The sequence below is a fragment of the Cariama cristata genome, unplaced genomic scaffold (genome assembly GCF_000690535.1).
Source record: "Cariama cristata isolate BGI_N322 unplaced genomic scaffold, ASM69053v1 scaffold21332, whole genome shotgun sequence".
Lineage (NCBI taxonomy): Eukaryota > Metazoa > Chordata > Aves > Cariamiformes > Cariamidae > Cariama > Cariama cristata.
Genome location: NW_009604782.1, coordinates 19,407 through 38,078, shown reverse-complemented (window position 1 = coordinate 38,078; position 18,672 = coordinate 19,407). Strand labels below are relative to the sequence as shown.

The 18,672-nt window shown below is 46.4% G+C and overlaps 1 protein-coding gene across 1 annotated transcript in view; it reads right to left on the bottom strand.

The window, feature by feature from the left end:
- Nucleotides 1–18,672, bottom strand: part of LRP8 (low density lipoprotein receptor-related protein 8, apolipoprotein e receptor) — a gene marked incomplete at its 5' end in the record, with an annotated part of 43,923 nt that overhangs the window by 8,584 nt on the left and 16,667 nt on the right. The window contains 8 exons of the mRNA XM_009695749.1: nt 1,232–1,350; nt 1,929–2,156; nt 4,942–5,113; nt 6,981–7,106; nt 7,237–7,356; nt 10,329–10,451; nt 10,797–10,919; nt 17,372–17,734. Coding sequence (XP_009694051.1) covers nt 1,232–1,350; nt 1,929–2,156; nt 4,942–5,113; nt 6,981–7,106; nt 7,237–7,356; nt 10,329–10,451; nt 10,797–10,919; nt 17,372–17,734 — 1,374 coding nt within the window. The remainder of the gene's footprint in view (nt 1–1,231; nt 1,351–1,928; nt 2,157–4,941; nt 5,114–6,980; nt 7,107–7,236; nt 7,357–10,328; nt 10,452–10,796; nt 10,920–17,371; nt 17,735–18,672) is intronic.

The window sequence follows — 18,672 nt, the reverse complement described above, 5'->3', positions numbered from 1 at the left end:
TGGGGGGAATGCCTGACCGATAGCTTTGTACGATGAGGTTCTTTTGTTACCAGGAGGAGCAGGCCCGCAGCAGTTTGGGCTTCCCAGAGTCACTCAGTGCCTGTGTGAGAAGCTTCATCCCTCTCCAGGCTATTCACTCCTTGGCCTCTTGCTGGCCAACAACTGTGATTCAAATGAAACACCTCTCTGAAGGAGCTGTGCGACTTACGCATTTTCAATGAAGACGAATCCTGGGTCCAGAAACCCTTCTTGTGCTGCAGGCTGGGGAATGCTGGTGGTGGGGACAATCCTACCACAACCAGACAGGTTTTGGGGAGGGTGTGGGTAAGAGTGAGAGGGGAGAAACCAATGTTATTTAGATTGCTATGCACTGAATTTCTCTTCCTGGAGCAAATTCACTCATTTTGGATGAGATTCACTGAACAGAATGCAAGTGGATAAGTGCCAACACAAAACAAGTTCTGTAATTAAACAAGTCATTAATTAATTTCTTAATTACTAAAGGATAACACGATTTGTTCACAGCAGTAGCACTTCACTATGCAATGGTAGCGTCATTTTCTCCTACATCCTTGTCATGGCCAGAATTTTCAAATACAAACCCAAGCAAAGACCCTCACATCTGCATGGTGTTAAACACATTCGGCTGTAACTCCAGAGGCGGCTGTCCCCTGCTGCCCCACGAGGGCAGGAAACCTTTCCACTCCTGCACCTTGGTGTGGCAGCCAGAACAGATACGAGCTAAGATGGGTTCCATCTCGGTACCCCCACCCAGAGTGGCTGGGCAGGCATGTCGATGGGGAAGGGGCTCTGCAGGCTGTGTCTCTTTCCTTGATGTACCATGCATTAATCAGCCCAATGAAGTATCTTGACACTGTTTTCTGAGACAGGTCCAGAGACACCAGCACCAAGGACTCTCTGATGCTTCCTGGACTTCCAAAAGGTTGTTGCAGCTCTGCATTCTCCCCCAAAATTTCCCTTTGCCTTAAGGCACAGCTAAAAGCAACTCAAAGCTCCTGCAGTATGAGGTTCTGACTGTGGCAAGACTTACTGCCTATGCTTGCTACTGAAATAAAATTGCTTGTGTTGGTAAGCCATAAGCGACAAAGTATTTCCAGGCTTTTTGTGTGCAGGTGCTTTTGCGCATTTACAATTTTGTTTTCCTATTTAACAATAAAAATAAATGTATGTCAACTACAGTGGATGCTGTAGCTCTAACCTGGGCACTTACCAAGCGTGATGCCATTTGGCCACTCAATGTTGTCAGTCACCAGCACTTGCCGCCCCACACCATTCAGGCCAGCTTTCTCGATCTTAGCTTTGTCTCCCCAGTCAGACCAGTACATGAACCTGGAAGAGACAGACGCAAGAGAACAGTAAATTGGGCTCTAGTGTAAGGAATCTGCACTACTCATCGGAGTAGGAGGTGCCCTGTTCTCTCCTTATTATAGCAAAGCCCCTCAGCCACTTAAGCTAATTCTGATACGCAGCTAGGGGAGCCGCACACTGTCCCACAGGGTACTCTGCCACAAAGCTCACACCAGAATGAAAAATCTCAGCTTGGGAACCCCATGCAAACTACCTCCTGGTGTCTCTGCTAGGTACATGGACTTCACTTACCCAAATAGCCCATACACATCAGACAGACTACTTCATTTCCCAGTGCAACCTATGTGCCTGGACCAGCTCAGGCCCATCAAACACATGATTTGACCATTATTTTCAGAACTTTCTTTAACAGCAGTGGCCTTGCAAAGAGTTAGCTGAACTATCTCTGGAGTCTCATTTAAGTTCAATAGATCTATTTATCTTAAAGAGCATCTGAAGCCTTGATGAGATGAGAACCACCCAGAAGCTTTTAAGAGAGGCAGAAAGAAGACTGGAACATCTCTGATGGCAAAGGGAGTGTTTGTGGTCTTTACACCTACCTCCGTGTGGGATCAACAGCAATGGCTCTTGGCTCACTGAGGTCACTGTTGAAAAGTGTCCTCCTTCTGCTTCCATCTGCAGTGGCCACTGAGATGGTCTTGTTTCCGGAATCTGTCCAGTAGATATTCTTATGAACCCAGTCTATTGCCAGTCCTTCAGGAGAGTTCAGCTGGCTGTCTATCAAAATCACCTGCTCAGCTGTGTCACTCGCTTTGTCTATGTAGGCACTGCAAAGACAGGACTCGTCACTGGACCGACACATGGCACAGAGAGGGTTGCGGACGTGTGCATGGGCTTGGACCTCAGAAAGCTGAATGTCAGGTAGCACCACTACAACCCCACAGAAACAAAGTGCACGTGTGGCAGCATGAATGACATAGAAACCCTTACGGCTGCATGCTGCAACCTTCCCCTTTCTCCTACAACTTGTTCTTATTTCCCTGTATCTGGATGGCAGGCATGTCCAGAATAGGGAACTGTCATTTTATTTTTCTACCTGCTTCCTGCTATAAACTGCCCAATTCAGCAAAACATTTGACTTCAGGCACATTAACTTCAATGGCATCGATTCATGGGATTTATGGACATTAGACATATAATCTCCAGTGCTTTGCTGAACAGAGTTGAACTTAGCATGCAAATAAATTTGCTTAAATGTATTGCAGAATTAGGACCTGTATAACTAATTATGATTCATCAAAGGAATTCATGGAGCTGTACTAATTTGGCAAGTGATCTCGTTAGATACAAAGAAAATGTTCACTAAGTATCAGTGGCAAACTCAAAATCTTTCAAAACGCTAATGAAAGGCAGCAAACTCCACATGGATGTTTCATAAATAACTCAACGAGGCTCCTACAAGAACACAGGCTGATTCTGCTCTGTTGCCCCTGCACCAATGTCAATTGCACTGAATGAACTGAAATGGAGTTATTCTGAGTTTGCATCAGTGTTTCTAAGAGCTTAGTCTGGCTCTTAGAATAACTTGGTACATCTTAAAAAAGTTACAACACAGCAGAAACTTTCCGTCCCTCCCCACACATTTGAAACTACAAGATGGTTTACATCTCCTGTTCACTGGCCATCCTGCCTTTGGTCATGGAATGAGAAGGTAAGTCATACGGGAGCTGAGCTCGCAAGTATCAGATTAGAGACTTGGAAACAAACGGCTAAAACGAGGAATTCTTGACACTATTTTATGGTCTGTGGCCCAGGCTGGAATGGCTATGCAGAGTCAGCCTGGATTAACAGCACGCTACCATCTTCGCTAGAAGGAGTGGTTTTGGCTTCTCTGACCCAACACCAAACGAACGGTATCATCAGGGTTCTGCGGGGCATCTGACAACACTCCCAAGACTCTTATTTTAGTCTGACGAGTACCACATGTTCTAACTACACACCTCAAGGTCAGTTAATTCCACCCCAGTGAAACAGTAGTGTTCAATACTTCCCGCCCACCACTGCAGTGAGCTGCTGCGCTGTACCCTCAATGTGACTCACTGCATGGGAAAGCCGAGAGAGGCTCTTGCGGCTTTCAGAATGGGAGGGTTGAAATACAGATGACATTTCAATTCTCCCAGTAACGAAATATTGTAAAAGATCTGACACCGCAAAGAGGACGTCACCTCAATAGGAGAGGATCTGGAAAGGCAAGTGAGGCGAGCATTAAGAAAGATGGCTTTTTTTGCCAGCAATTACCTCCTGTACCATAGTTTCCACCTTGTGATAGCCTCTCAACTACAGACTGCTTTTTCCCAGAGAACTCCTGCAGGTGGAGTGCTGTACTCTGCTGGAAGGACATGGTGGCCTTTTGTTTACAAGTGTTTGATATTAGTGATAGTAGCAGCATCTTAAACAGGAACATTCATTGTTAAGAAGTTATAATTGCACAGCTTGGTCTGCAGAAAAAGTGGGACTCGCAACAAAGCTAATGCAGACAGGAGTAAGAAAGAGAAAAATTCTGCTGCTTGGAAAAAGATAAAGGCTTGGTATTGCCATGTTCAGGGTATGAACACTGCTCAGTGGCCCCCGGCATCCCAGGGCATTCACTGTCAGAGAGCTGGAGAAGGAGCAGTTTCTTGAATAATTCCCCATGTATGAAGACAAGGCCCTGACCCACCCCTGCCTGTGCCTACAGAATCAGACACCGTGAAAGCAGCCAGCTTTCTTCTGAACCATCTCCCCATTTTCAGAGCCCCACAGGCCCACTCAGGGTACCTCCCTAGCTACTTCAGTGCTTAATACTCAGCATGGGAGCTACCACAGCCTGCACAAACCCTGGCTTGGCTCCCACACACTGAAACCAATCAACCTTTGCCTGATCATTAGCTAAAATCCAGAACAAATCACTGTAGAAGCTGCAATACGGTGCAATAGCTATGCAAATCAGAATATACATGGGGGATTTTCAGCACATAAATTAAATGCATTTTTCACTAGGCACACTCACAAGCCCTGGTACATAATACTGTGATAGATGCCATAAAAGCAGCTGAAGGAGAAGGAAGAATGCGAATTACAGAATGTGTACTGTGGTCAAGTGCTGTGAATTTAAATTTAGTCTACTAGAGACTACAGTGAGCAGCCAATGTCTGTGTTGCTACCTCCCTGCTCCCACCATTTGCCTCCTTTGTGCTTTCAGATGTTAAGTCCTTTGTGGTTTCACGTACAGGACGCACACAGCACAGCAGCAGTCTCATGCAGCATCACTTAGCAGTATCATGATTCAGTAAACAAGAGCCAACGTGTAATTGCACAAATGCAGAAGGATCTGTTATTGATGAAAAGCCTTCCTGTATTATCAAACCAGATAACTGCACAAGCCCCTGATTTCTTTAGCAATTCCGAAAAAAGCTTACAAAGTCTGGGCCATAACAGGTAATCCAGTAAGGGAAGAAAAGCCCTGAGGTTCACTGTACCCTGCATTGTTCTCTGCAGATTGTCCTTAAGGGGTACAGATTGAACCATAGCTTTGGAGAGGTATCAAAACGCACATCCTCTCCTGCCCCTTACCTGTAGATTTTTCGGTAGAACAAATCACACCAATATATTCTGTTTGTTGACACCTCCACGTCCAGTGCCACGACATTCTTCAGCATGGGAATGATGCGAGAGTAGTCCCTTTTCACCAGGTCTATCTTACGGACCTCATGGCGATTGGTGAAGATCAGGTACGGACTCTTGCCTACCACAGAAAATCAGCGCATTTGTCATTTTAGCAGCTGACTTGGATTTGGCTTTTATTTCTCAAACAACAGTCACTGATAGTCCTGCTTTGTAAGGAAGCTTTACACCACACTAGAAGCAAGTGTAAATGGCTTCCAGAGGCAGAGCTATCGCATGTGGACATGGAGGACCGCAGCACCTCTGTGGTCACTAGATGCCCACTGGCTCTTGGTCTGCCCATTCTGCTAAGCCACAAGCAAAACTCAGGGGAATGCTCGCACTTTCAGTTACACATTTGAGATACAAAGCACGTAGGCCAGATTTTGGTGACTCATGGCCAGGACAAGGAAGAGACAGTGCTCTGCCCTGGCTGGAGGGAAGGGAGGCAGCCAGACTTGAAGCTTGACAGAGCCACCCTGATTCCAGCAAAGCCACCACTGGTTGCCAGGGAGGAATTTTAGACCGTCATGTACACGCGGAACTCAGTCCACCTGAGGGCTCAGGCAGTTCACATCTCTTTTTTGTGGGGCCAGAGCGTTCAGCCTGGGTGATACTGGTGATACTGCTACTGCAGTCGTGATCTCAGGCCAGCCCAGCCCCGAGCCTCTCCAGAAGCATGAACTTGACCTGAACTTTCCAAAACATGGGACAGCAGGACACATAGAAACCCAGGTTATTTTGCTTAGAAGACCACAGCCAGCACCTTAGCCTCCACGGTTATTCACAGTGGGCCCCATGGAGGCCAGCTGCCTACTGTAGGAGGCAGACGCATCTGTGTCTCTAAGGCTCAGGTCAAGAAGTGCAGGTCCTTGCCCTCTACAAGTAGCAGAGCACGTGATTCTCTGTGTTCTTAGGTGTCACCAAAATAAGCTGCAAGTCAAACAGCTAAAGCTTTAGTTCGCTTTTTGCACACCTCCCTGTTTGAGGTGTGGACAGGATGGGAGGCTCAGAACGAGCTTTAGTGGGTTAGACTGGTTGGGCTCCAACAGTGGCCAGTAGAAGATCCTAACAAAGAGTACCTTTCCACTGGGAAGGACAAAAGGGGACCGAGGAACATGATACTGAAAGGGAAGAGCTGCAATGAGGTTCTAGCTCTGGAATACATCGTGCTGCAGGGCTCCCAGCACAGACTCTTGGGCACAACAGAATTTTCTAACCAACAAGCAGATCAGTGTCCCAGGATTTGGGTCAGTGCGGGTGTGAGACTAACAGACTTTATGAGGACAGGAGGACACTGTGCATACCATATAGAACCCGGGAAGAAAGAGGGCACATTCATGTGCAGGATAACCCTAGAGAAGCAATTTTGTATTGCAGGTAACTCACTTTCCCCAGGAGACCCACTATTTCCATTAAAGAAACCTCCAGCATGGCTAATGCTCAGTCTTGCACAGTTCAGCTTTCTATCCCTCTGACATTAACATTCATTTTTGCAGTAAGGTCAAGCAAACTGCTGGTGTTCATGGTATTTGCATAAGACGCTAGGAGGGTGGAGAGGCGGCTAACCTACCGAGTTTTAATTGGGATGTTTTCTTCCTTTTAATACTACTACCACTAAATGTTTTTGCTATACTGCTTTTAGTAACACCTGTCAAGAGACTTTCTTTTCTCGTTTCAGCTTCAAACAGCCAACTAGTGACTGTAATCTTGCTCTGTACACTGTTAAAATATTCTGATCTGCACGAGCAGTAGTTCTTGCCTAGAGATGCATCTGCTGTCACTGCAGCAGTTCTGTGCTGCTCAAAATGAAATGTCTTTGCTTGCTTGCTTGCTTTGCTAGTTTCCTTTTGTTTCTGTTCCCCTAGCCTCAGCCCTGCAAGCATGTTTTCTTATCAGAGTTGTAATGTTGAGCAAGCAAAGTTTAAGTGCCTGTGGCGTTGTCTTACCTACAGCTTTGCAGTTCTTGGACAGGGTGTCCATCTCATATCCCTCGTAGCACTCGCATTTGTAGTCCCCCTTGTAATTAATGCAGATCTGGCTACAAGCGTCTGGATTCTCACATTCATCTATGTCTGAAAGGAGTGTTTGAAACCCATCAATAACTTGAAATCAAACCATCTGTGATGGAGCAACGCTGAAGTGAATATAATCATGTCTCTGTATGGTGAAAACACAAGGGACTGCTGTTTGCATGTAAATTACCTCCACACGTTTTTTTATCCAGAAGCTTGTATCCGGGCGGGCATTCACATTCATAACCAATCTTCAAGTCTTTGCATATGTGTGAGCAACCACCGTTGTTCATAGAGCATTCATTAATACCTGGAAGGGATATACAGATTATCTATGACAAAGGAGAGCTTTTAGTTGTAAGACTGAATAAAATTTAGAGAAGTCCTCAGAAATTTTCTCATATCTATCAGTTTTTGGTAGCCAGGAGCTGGTCCCGTAGAGCATATGAGTGACTTCACAGATAGGAAGCCACCACCATATCACTTTCTTGCTCTTTATTATTCCAGACTAACACTGTAGGATCATTTGGGCTGAAAGCTAGTGGCTAAATGAACAGGGAGCCCTGGGGATACAGTGTATGTGAATCTCTGCATCTCATCCCATCAGAGAGCTGCTGCTTTGAGCATGTTCTGCCACATGTGAGAAACCTCCAAGGGACCTAAGGGCTTTCTCCAGGAGACTCCTTCTTCCCCATGCGCTGGTTCATGTTGACTTTTCTGAACAGTCTCTCTGAGCTTTAATAATTCATGCTCGGGGAGTCTCATCTCCCAGGGGCCAGCTATTTTGAAATACTGTACTATTTTCCCATCTAGCTCCAAGGAATGATCTATGTGAAAATTCCCGAAAACACCAAAGTACAGTCTGTCAGAGATACTCCATTAGCACCGAGATACAGTCCTCCCACAAACACGTCCCACACGACAGTTTCTGCTGGCAGCCTCCATCAGCCCAAGTGTGCCATTTATGAAGCAACAGCCCCCATCCTCTCCTGGGTCCCTGTCTAATCCAAGGCCACCTCTCTGATCCTGCTTTCAAGTGCTGAAATGAAAAACAGACTAAATGGATCCTTGCAACTAGAACTGAATGAGAGGTTGAGGAAAGCTGGTTTCCTGTCAGAAATAACGTTTCTTGTTGTCGTAATTAAGCTACACAAGGTAAAGATAAAAGCCCTCTCCCTAAGTAAGTTTTCAGAAGCTGTGGTATTTGTAGGATAGTGGGCTCACTAGAACAAGGAAAACCAATTTCCTTCAATCTATAATGCAATTTAAAGGCAAATTTTTCATTTATCTTTTACTTCTTGCTTCCTTGCACACTGCAGGTGAGCAGTACAGCACAGCCATTAAACCAGTGCTCTTGGAAGAAAATAAAAAGAACCACAAGCCAATTAAGTCAGTAAGACTAGGAAAATGCCATGCCAGAAGGAACCTCATCTCAGCTCTGGGATGCTTTCACCTTCCTATCAAAGAAACACACATATAGATATCAATACGTTATTAATAGCTTTCACCTTCCTATCAAAGAAACACACATGTAGATATCAATACATTATTAATACAGCAAGTTCACTGGGCTACAAGAAGGTGTCCACAGAGTGACATTGTGTGTTGTCACTGTTCAATGATGTTTATTAATGAATATCACCTATTCCTACGCTTGCATAGGCCTCTAGCAAATTGGGTCATAAACATGCAGAACTGCTCTCTTCAAAACACTACAAAGGTTGTTTCGACTAACAAGCAGACCCTCACCCAGATGATTCCCATGGTCTCAGAGGTGCTTTGTGGAACGGATTTAGAGACTGTAAATAAAGTGCTGGTTCACTTGCTCCACTTCTCAATAGGAGCTGAGGAGGAGCCGGTAGAGACATTAGTCTGTTCTCTTTCTGCTGGGCAGCTGCTGCCCATTACCCAAACTTCAGCAGTATATTCATTGCCTGCCTAAAATAAGAGAAGTGATGTTCTGTCTTCTGCCCTGCTTTTTTTGGGGCATCTCAAGCATGCTGCACTGTCTAGCACACAGCTAGACAGACACACCAAGATGAGGAGCATGTCCTGCACCTCCTGCCTTCTGCATGGATTACTTGTGCGTGGGCGTTACATTCACAGCAATCCACATCATTCTGCACTCTTAAAGAAACATGTTTCCTTTGGGGGCTAGTTTCTGCTCAGCTTCCTAACTCAAAGGACACTTCACTGCCAGCCTGGGACTGCACCAAGTCAGCCATGGCACCATTGCAAGGTTGAGCACCAAGCCCAGCTATGTCATGCCACTGCCCAGTCTCCCGAGCCAAACTGGGCTGCCAGCTTTGTTGGGAGACCTCTACAGACAGACAAGTTGCAACACCCACTCAGAAAGACAGGGAGATGTGGATTAGTGTGGAAGAAAGCCAGGGCATACTGAAAGCACAAGTTAAGAGCATCCTCACTAGGCATGCACACACACTTCTTGTCTGATACAGAGGAGAGATTGACAGTTCTTCCTGAATGTGAGTTATTTAAGATGCAGGCACTGAGCTCCATGTCGTCATGGAAAGGGATGCCTGTCTGAGACATTTCTCCACTGGGGAAAAAACCCAATGTGTTTGAGTAATGCTCCAGATTGGGGCTGATGCCCACAATGCCCAGTGGGAAAGGTGAGAGAGGGGCTGCTCTAGGGAGAGTGGCACAGCTCTCTGGCCTGGCCTTTCCATTCTCCTGACTCCGACAGCCCCAGTGCAGAACCGGCTCTCATGGATTGTGCATTCTCGCTAGCCCAGAGCTGGTAGGATGCTGCAGAGAGCAGCCTGCTGTCATTTCTAAGGGAAGCAGCAACAACACGTAAAACCCAGAAACGGCTGAAGTCATCTCTGTCAATTCTGCCACTCTATGTATTTTCACCTTCAAAGCACGTTCCCAATGCTAAATTTTTATGATGTTATCATCATCTTACAATTCAAAGATAATTTAGGCAATGAGACTAAATAAACTGGTCTGTGCTGTGAAGGTCACTAGTATCTGGGGAGAGGGGGAATTCCTGGTTCCTAGTCCCATGCTGAGTTCATACATCCCTCCAAGAATAAAAGCTGAGCTGAGAAGGGTACAGTTCAAACTTACAGATGATCAGACTAGGCTACTAATTACATTCATATGAACGGTGATGAGGGAATAAAGGCAAGGAAAGAGGAGCACAGTGAGAAATAGCATTAGCAGCTACATGTGGTTACACTCAAAGCTGTGAGCACCAGATGGAGGAGAGGGGAAGCAGTTACAACAGGAGCAACACATAGAAGGCAAGTACTGTACCACATTCTTTCAGAGGCTCGTCAGACCAGTCCCTGCAGTCTCTATGTGAATCGCACACTTTGCCTCCGTCAATGCACTCTCCACTCTTACACTGAAACTTGCTGGGACTTTCACATGCTGACTCTGTCATGTTGGGCAAGAGAGGAAAGCAACTAAGTTAGATGAGGCTCCTGACAACAAAAAGCCTGACATAAAGCTTCAAGAGGGTGTCATTAGCAGAAATGGGATGGAATTAAGCAAATGAACATTAAGCCTGAGTATCATGCAAGGAACTTTTCAAGTCATGCAGTCTGCCTGGTCAGCACAACCATCTCTCCCAAGTAAGCCCACTGCCAGAACGGCTTAAAACAGGAAGCAGCCTGCCATGGCCCGGAGCAGCAGCACAGGCCTCTTCCCTTTCCAATGGCCATGAAGCTCTCACAGGCTTATACCACAGAGCGTGAGGAATGCAGAGCTGTCTGTACCTACCTTGGACACAGCCCGCCTCGTCGCTGTTGTCAGGACAGTCGTGCACCTTGTCACACTGCTTTGCTCCGTGGATACAGGTCCCATCGCCACACTGGAATTCATCTGGCCGGCAGGTCACCAGAGCTTTAGGACAACACATTCAAGTATTAGCCACAAAAAGCACGGTACCTTTTGTGTGGTACCTTTTAGCCACATACCTCTGACACTGCTGGAGTTTTGCACCTTCTGTCAGCAAACGTCACAAAGCATCAGCTGCTTTCACCAAAGCAACAAAGGCAGCAGCTGCCTCAGCCACTACCCTCCTGTGCCCCTCTGCCATCCCAGATCACCCTCCACATCCTTGGGAAAAGAGCCCCAAATCCTGTATGAGCAGATCTAGTCAAAACAGAATTAGTGCAGGCAGTGAAGCTTCTCGGGTGAGACACAAGAAAGTGAGCAGGGATCAAAACTATCAGCAGTGGAACCCTTCTGGGGTCTTCAGTCTATGTGAGAGGCCAGGTTGCTTTCCAACCAGGAGTGCAGAGTGGCACTGGGTAAGCAAAGGCAACTGCTCCTCAGCTCTCCTTCCTTCAGAAAAAATTGTATTTCGAAGTGTATTCAGGCTAAGGGCATGGGCAAGCAACATGTATTGACTCTGACAAAGCCAATGTGGTCACAACAGGGACAAAGCTCGCAACACAGACATGGTCATTTGGGTTACTAAATGCCCATGAGCTAACAGGCCACTGGAAGGCAGAAGAGCTCCACTGCACTGCGGCTTGGTGTCCTTGGGGTTACAGGTCAAAAATATCTCCACAGTGTCAGGCCAGGTTTCAAGCCTGAAGCTCATTTGCCCAGGTCAGATTGGTACAGACTCAAAACAGATCTGATGAACAGCAAAGTTGGGGGAAAAAATAAAACAGAGAGCTGCACTGACCATACTCCTCAAGGTTACACTAAGTGAGAGACCTCCCTAGCTGGGACCAGACTTGTGCTGACAAAGGGTACAGGCACTTGCTAGCCAGCAAAGGGCCACAGCCTGTAGTTTACTGGCAAAACAGGCTCCTCGTTCCGGGGACATGTTATGCCACTTACTTCTGAGGGGCTCGTCTTACAGATGTTTTCTTAAAATCCTATTAAGGCAGCGCACCCTGGAGAGCTCTTGATTCTAGCCTTTCCATCTTGCTGATTCCATCCTAGTATCCTATGACAGAAAATCCCTGCCTCTCAATAGCTAGAGGAGGTCAGCACTGATGTTACTCCATGGGAGATGAGAGCTACGTGGCAGACCTTCCTTGACAATCTGACAAACTGGGTCTAATACAAAAATTACTACTTTCAGATAACCCAGGAAGAGCCACAGACATGAAGTGAGCTAGCACTGATACCATAAAGTATTAGTTGCACAAGGGCTGAGCATTGTTGGTGATTGCATCCCACAGAACGCAGGATCCAGATTCATGACTGCTTCAGTGGATTTAGCTCTAGTGCATCTTCAGCCGGTGAAGGGCACAAGAGACAGGAAAAGCCACAACTGCAGGTCCGGTGGAGGAAGGGAGAAATCCTGCCTTTAGAAATACACAGTATTCATATGAGGAAAGTTTGGAAATTGCACTGCTCCTTAGAGAGGAAAGACATATGCACTATATTCATAAAATGCTGCAAAGCAAGAAAAAAAATCTCAAGCAATAAGCATAGTTATGGGACCAGCTGTGTCGCCACATTTCAGCTAATAAACCCAAGCACAGAAATGGGAAACCTCAGTGGGACATCTGGGACAGCAGCTCCAAAGTAAGCATGTGGGAACTGCTGCTCTAAATGGAGAAAAATGAAGGAGGGGAAGAAACAAAGCTGTGGTCTGGGAGAATCACAGACCACAGATCTGGAAGGGGCACTGAGAGCTCAATGTGGAGACGATCACAATGTGGGGTTGATTCAGAATGCAGAGGCACTTCTGTTTGAAATGCTCCTACCACGTACAGCCACCTGCCTGGAGATGCCCTGGCAATGGAGACCACCTTCCCCAAAGGCAATCCTGATCTCTTCCAAGCTAAACCTCGGCCACTGCAAATCTTTTCCTACTGACTAGCCAAAAATTCCCTTGCCACAATTATTTCTTGTCTTCATCCCCAACACGAAAAACAGTTCACTTTTTTTGTAGCAACTTCTATATGTGGGGACAGGAAAGGATGGTCCTCCATTTCTGACTATAAGTACGAACCCTCGCAAAAGTCTAACATGTCATTAAAGCCAAGGGGGGTCTTTTCCTTGCTGGAGTAGGAACAGGTCTCCAGTTTATCAAGTAAACCTGCATGACAACAGCTACAGATTTGGAAGGCAGCCGTTATAAAACCTACTAATTGACCTCAACTGTAATCTTCAAAGCTCTTCTAAAAAGCAGTTATAGCTAGATGCCAAGAACAGAAAGGTTTCTAATCCTAAACCAAATTAAAATGAAGGCTAATTTTGCAGGAACTGCAAAGACAATGTTGCACAAGCACCACAAGACTGAAAGGAAAATGACAGCACAGTTCTTAGCTCAGTTGCTACAGGGACTGCAAAACACAGATGTGGGACTGTACAATATCATTGCACAAAGCTTTTGCTTCAAGAAGAAGAGACAGAAGTTTGGAGACCAGGCTTGGTTTCCTGGCTCACTTCTCACTCCAGCAGAGCTGTGGAAGTTCAGAACTTTGAGGATTGGCCCCTGAGCCTCTTAACAGACATCTAAACAGAGCAAATATAGTAACAACTCCTACTGATCACAAAGATATTAAAATGCATATACAGCATTTCCATTTTTTGGTGCATTTTTGAGTAGGAGAAGAGAGAATGCTGTGTTTATACCTGGCCCGGAGAGCATAAGTTTGAAGGGAGAGGGTCAGAACTTTGTCGTCCTGAAGCCAGGACACAAACCCATCTCAGCACCACTGGCAGAATTGACAGCAGGTTGCCATCAGAAGCAGTCCCAAAGCAGAGCAATATCCCAAGAAGAGGGAAGAGTTGTGCTGTTTTTTTGCACAAGATGTTCAGAAAATCGCTGGGTTATTTTGGAGGGCTTAAATCAGTGAATTCTCAGCAGTTTTATAGCCAGCTTCTCTGCTCCGCAAATCAAATATGAAACCATTTACCAAAGCCCTGCTAAATTAACAGGCACACTCAGACAGACACACTTCCCATTTGCAAATACTGGGCACAAAGCTGTACTGCTCAAATTCAGCAGATATATTCCAGATTCCAAGTCTGAGCCTGTGTTTCTTCTGTCTTCTGTCCCTCCCCCAAATGAACTTAATCTCAAGAAAACCCTAGCATTTGCAAAATGCATCAATCCCATTTTATAGATGAGGACACAGAGGCACGTGTGAGGTCAGGTCTCAAAGGATCTGTTTTCTAGCTGTCAGTTGTAAGCGTTATTTATTCTCCCTCCTGGATGCCCTAATGAGAGTTGCAAAGGACATTTAAAAATATAACCATTCCAGATTTGGAGACCAATAAATCTAACCTAATGTTAATTTTATAAATATATATACATATTTGAATATATATGCTAGGGAAAAAAAAATCAACCACTGAATGTTCTCACACAGCTTTCCTGAAATGACTCATTCCCTCCTATTTATTTGCTGTCTCGCTGCCAAAACCTGTTCACCAATTGTCACCCGTCATTTCTGCTCTACTTGGTTATCACCGCAAAATGCTTTAACAAATGACTGGTGATGCCCTCATGACATTTTTTTTAAAGCATTAGCTCCCATCCCTTTATTTTATCCAACGCAAACCCCCTACGATTCCAATTTGCAAGACAGGACATACTGCTGGTGTCTGCAGTTTTAATCAAGTCAAACCTAGAGGTACTTGTGCCATCCCTGTTGCTAAGGGGACCGAGCAGTGTCCTACACCTGTAACTCCCTGCCTGCCACGTGGTACTGATCTCAAAAAGAGACTCTCTGGGGAGGAAAAAAAAAAATAAAGGTCAATCCTTAAACTCTTCAGTCCAACAGATGAACAGCGATGTTGAGTTTCCAGAGCTCTCAAATGTCACTTTCTTACTGCAGGCATGTGCACCCAAACAACAGTTGCATTCAGGATGGAGAAGAAACATTAGTTTTGACTCTGACCCAGTCGACCCATCAGCTACACCAGTACTCAGTGCCGCAAGTCTTCTCCTGGCTGTTACCTTAGAGACTCCCCTTGCTGCGGTGTAAACAGCAGCAGGCTTACGCACCTCTGTGGCACTGGGGTGACTCCTAGTTTGCACAGGTGCAGCAGCTAAAACATGAGGCTTTGAATCCCACTGTTTCCTCACCCACAGGACTGAAAGCAGCAGCAGCAGCTCACATGCTCATTTCTCCTGGGTAGACAAGCCGCACATTGTGCTGTACTGAGACTTATTGGGAAAAAACCTCGGGTGCTAAATCTCCTCTAGTCAGAGATATAATTGTCTCAAGTCACTTCTGCCACATTTCCTCCTTCCTCCACTGGCTGTCAGCACTGTGATGTGCAGCAGTGGTGTCCAGCTGTGCCCTCTGCCCCAGGGAGGCTGCTCTTGGCATATCTGGAGGTGCTGCTCGGTAAAGCTGCTCTGCAGCTGAGGGATGCTGTCAGAGCCATGCTCCTTTTGGGTCTCGCGTCTTGGCAGTTTGAGCTTAGCTGGATATTGCTGGTGTCTGTCAGATCAAGTAAAGAAGCTGGGGAACAGAGTGGTCTCTCTGCCTCAGCAAGGTACATGGGCACAGTCCCACCCCTCTCACCCAGCAGAGTGTCAAAGTAAATGGGGTCTGTAAAAGACTTAAAACAATTCCTGTCAAGTTGAACAACAGGGATTGAAATTTTAGAGACCTTTCATCAGAAAGTGCCATCTGTAAGCTGCTCCCCTCTTTCACCACTTGGACATAGAAGGGAGCTTACCTTTCCCTCTCCTGAGTTGTGTAAACTCAACCATCCTGCCAGGCTGCCGTCACTGCAGGGAATGCAACCCGTGGGACAGAGATCAGTTCTGCTGGGAGTTCCCTGCACCAGTCACCAGTTCTTCACCTGTGTTTGTAATGTGGGCCTAGCCACTGCCTCCTGATTCGGAGGGGATACAAGTACAGGACTGTCTGCAGGAGGTCTCAGAATGAAAAGAGGCACCAAACACAGGCTGTCCCAGCCATCACTGCACATCTCCACTGGACATGCTCCTGCCTGGCTTACTTACAGTCACTTCATCCTGAAATGGATGCCAGGAACCAACTTTGTCTCCTGACTCTGCTGTCCCTGCGATGCTTCAGATCCTGGAAGAACTGCCTGAGTAACTGCTGCCCAAGAGCTCTGTCAGCTCCTATACCACCTTCCTGGAGATGAAGGAAAAGACATCCTACCTAATCCATCCCTAGTCAGAAGGGGGTTGACAGCAATAATATCCTTGTACCCAGCAGTCAAAGCTGCTCTCTTCTTAAAACATTTTTGGCTTTTCCTACTCTGCTCTCACCTCTCTTTTTTAAGAGAGTCCTTGGGTCTTTTAAAGGCACAGCAGCTCCAGGCTTACCTGTGGCTCATGCCCCTGCTCTCCTGCAGTGCAAACAGTGGTGTCCAGGACTAACTACATCCTCTTCCTCTTGCTAAAGGAGCCACCGCATTTACATCTGCCTCTCTCTGCCTGGGAGAAAGTCTGATCCCCAACTCCTTGAAGGGCTCTCCCACACAGCTTCTCTGAGCTCACCAGCCTAGACTTAGCATCGGCATGGGTTTGAAAAGATGGTGCTGGCAAAAGCTGTCAATTTTCTTAGGCACCTTTGCAAAAATGTCTGGTTTCTGCAGCTGGTTGCTGTCTTCCTCCCCAGAGGTGGCCCAATGTCAGAGCTGCTAAATATACACAGCTATGTAAATATTTTATTTTATTTCAATCTTGTCATTATGAATATTTTAGCAAAACATTTTGTTCTTATTTCCTTGTCTCTCTCTCTCTCCCTCCTCAGGTAAGTGACCAGCTTGAACAGTTCAGTGGCTAAAAATGGATGAAACATTCAAAGTATCACGCACATCAACAACACCGTGTTAAATGCATAAAGCCAGCTAAAAAGAAATTCATTATTTATTAGCTCTGTGCCTTTATCAAGCCAAGCTCAAAGTGCATTTCAAACTGGATTCTTCAGAGGTACTGCTCCTGACTGCCTTGTTCAGTATACTCTAACTTCAGAGGCAGAAAATGAATTATTTTTTTTCTGCTCATCATATATTCTCTTTAGCATTGCGGCTTCTAACCTCCAGGCTGTGACCCCACCACGCAGCCTGAGGGCTGTGAACATTTTTCTCATTTTCCATTCCTCATCTTTCTAGTGAAACAGATCTTTTCTGAGGCACGGTACCATCCAACAGCTCTTGCACCACCTCTCTGAATCCTCAAGGAAAAAGCATAAAAGGAGTCTGGAATATACCTGACCCTGCTTGGCTGGGCACCCAGCCATGCCACTTGGGACACAAACGCTCCTTGTCAGGCCAAAGTCGCTGCACAGACATCAAAGACTTGCCTTAAAACACAGCCCACAGTAGACTTCTGGCCCCTCTCCCCCACAAAGGAGAGCCCTCAGCCCTGCCCTACCCCTGCAGACACTCACGGCAATCCTGCTCATCAGACTTGTCCTTGCAGTCTTCGTCCCCGTCACACTTCCAGTTCAGGTGGATGCATTCACCATTGCTGCACTGGAACTCATGAGCCACGCAGGTGTTGAGGGCCTTAGCATCGTAGCCACACTTCTCTACGGACTCGTCCGAATGATCCTCACAGTCTGGCTGGTTATCGCAGACCCACAGCTCTGGGATACACACGCTGTTGTTGCACCGGAACTCATTGGGGTTGCAGGTCAGAGGGGAGCATTTTCTTTCATCACTGCCATCGCCGCAGTCATTGTCACCGTCACACACAAAGATGATGGAGATGCACGACTTGTTACTGCACTGGAACTCATTGGGAGAGCAGGCTTGGGAATAAAAACAAACAGGTGAGCTGTGAGGTCTCCAACCTACGCCTCACCACTCTGCCAGCTTTAGCTCATTAGGAATGTCTGAGACAGGGGAGGGCAAGGGCACAAAAGCATTACCTTGGCTCTCCTAACCCCAAACATTTTTCCCAATGGTAAACTACATGGCAAGGAGCAGCTGAAGATGCAGTGGTCATCTCCCCAGCTGTGCCACGGGACGCATCCTCTATGGGCCATGGGCAGCCCTGAAGAAGAAGGGGCAGCAGGGCTGCGAGAACTGCAGGTAGGAAAAGTGGGGGACCAGCTGCAGTGCTGCCCTGGCTTTGAGGCAACAGCAGCCAGGCAAGCCCCGGTGTATGGGGTGACAGCACGCAAAGAGTGGGGAGATTGCAAGGCGGGCTGGAGGTGTGCTGGCACATGCTGGTGGACTCGCACAGTGCTCTGCTTTGCTCCGTGCTGACATTACCAGCTTCCTGACTTTCACAAGCACAGAATCAGGTTTCAGGATTTCACAGTGTGCCTGGTTTTGGACATATTAAGTGGGATGTGTAGGGTAAATATTTAGTGAGTCGAGCATCAATTTAGCTGCAATCTGCCAGTAAGGCCCTTTACAACACGCTGAACGCTTTCCCTGGAAATCACAACTCAACATTAACATACAAATGAGGCATTTGTCAGATAGGAAGCTGAGTGGCATACTCTCCTCTGCAAGTCTAATGGATAGCTGAACCAGAGAAGCCTGCTCAAATTAAACTTTCAGGTATTCCAACAACGTGCAGTTCAGTCACTTTATTTCATCAAGGTGTGGGGGAACCAAAACGCTGGAAGAAATTCTCCATAAGCACTTTGAGGTAGTTGCTTAAAAAAGAATTCTGCTTCTGCAGTTTCAGTCATCCACAGGAAAGTTACGGCTTTGATAAATTACAAGTACAATAAAT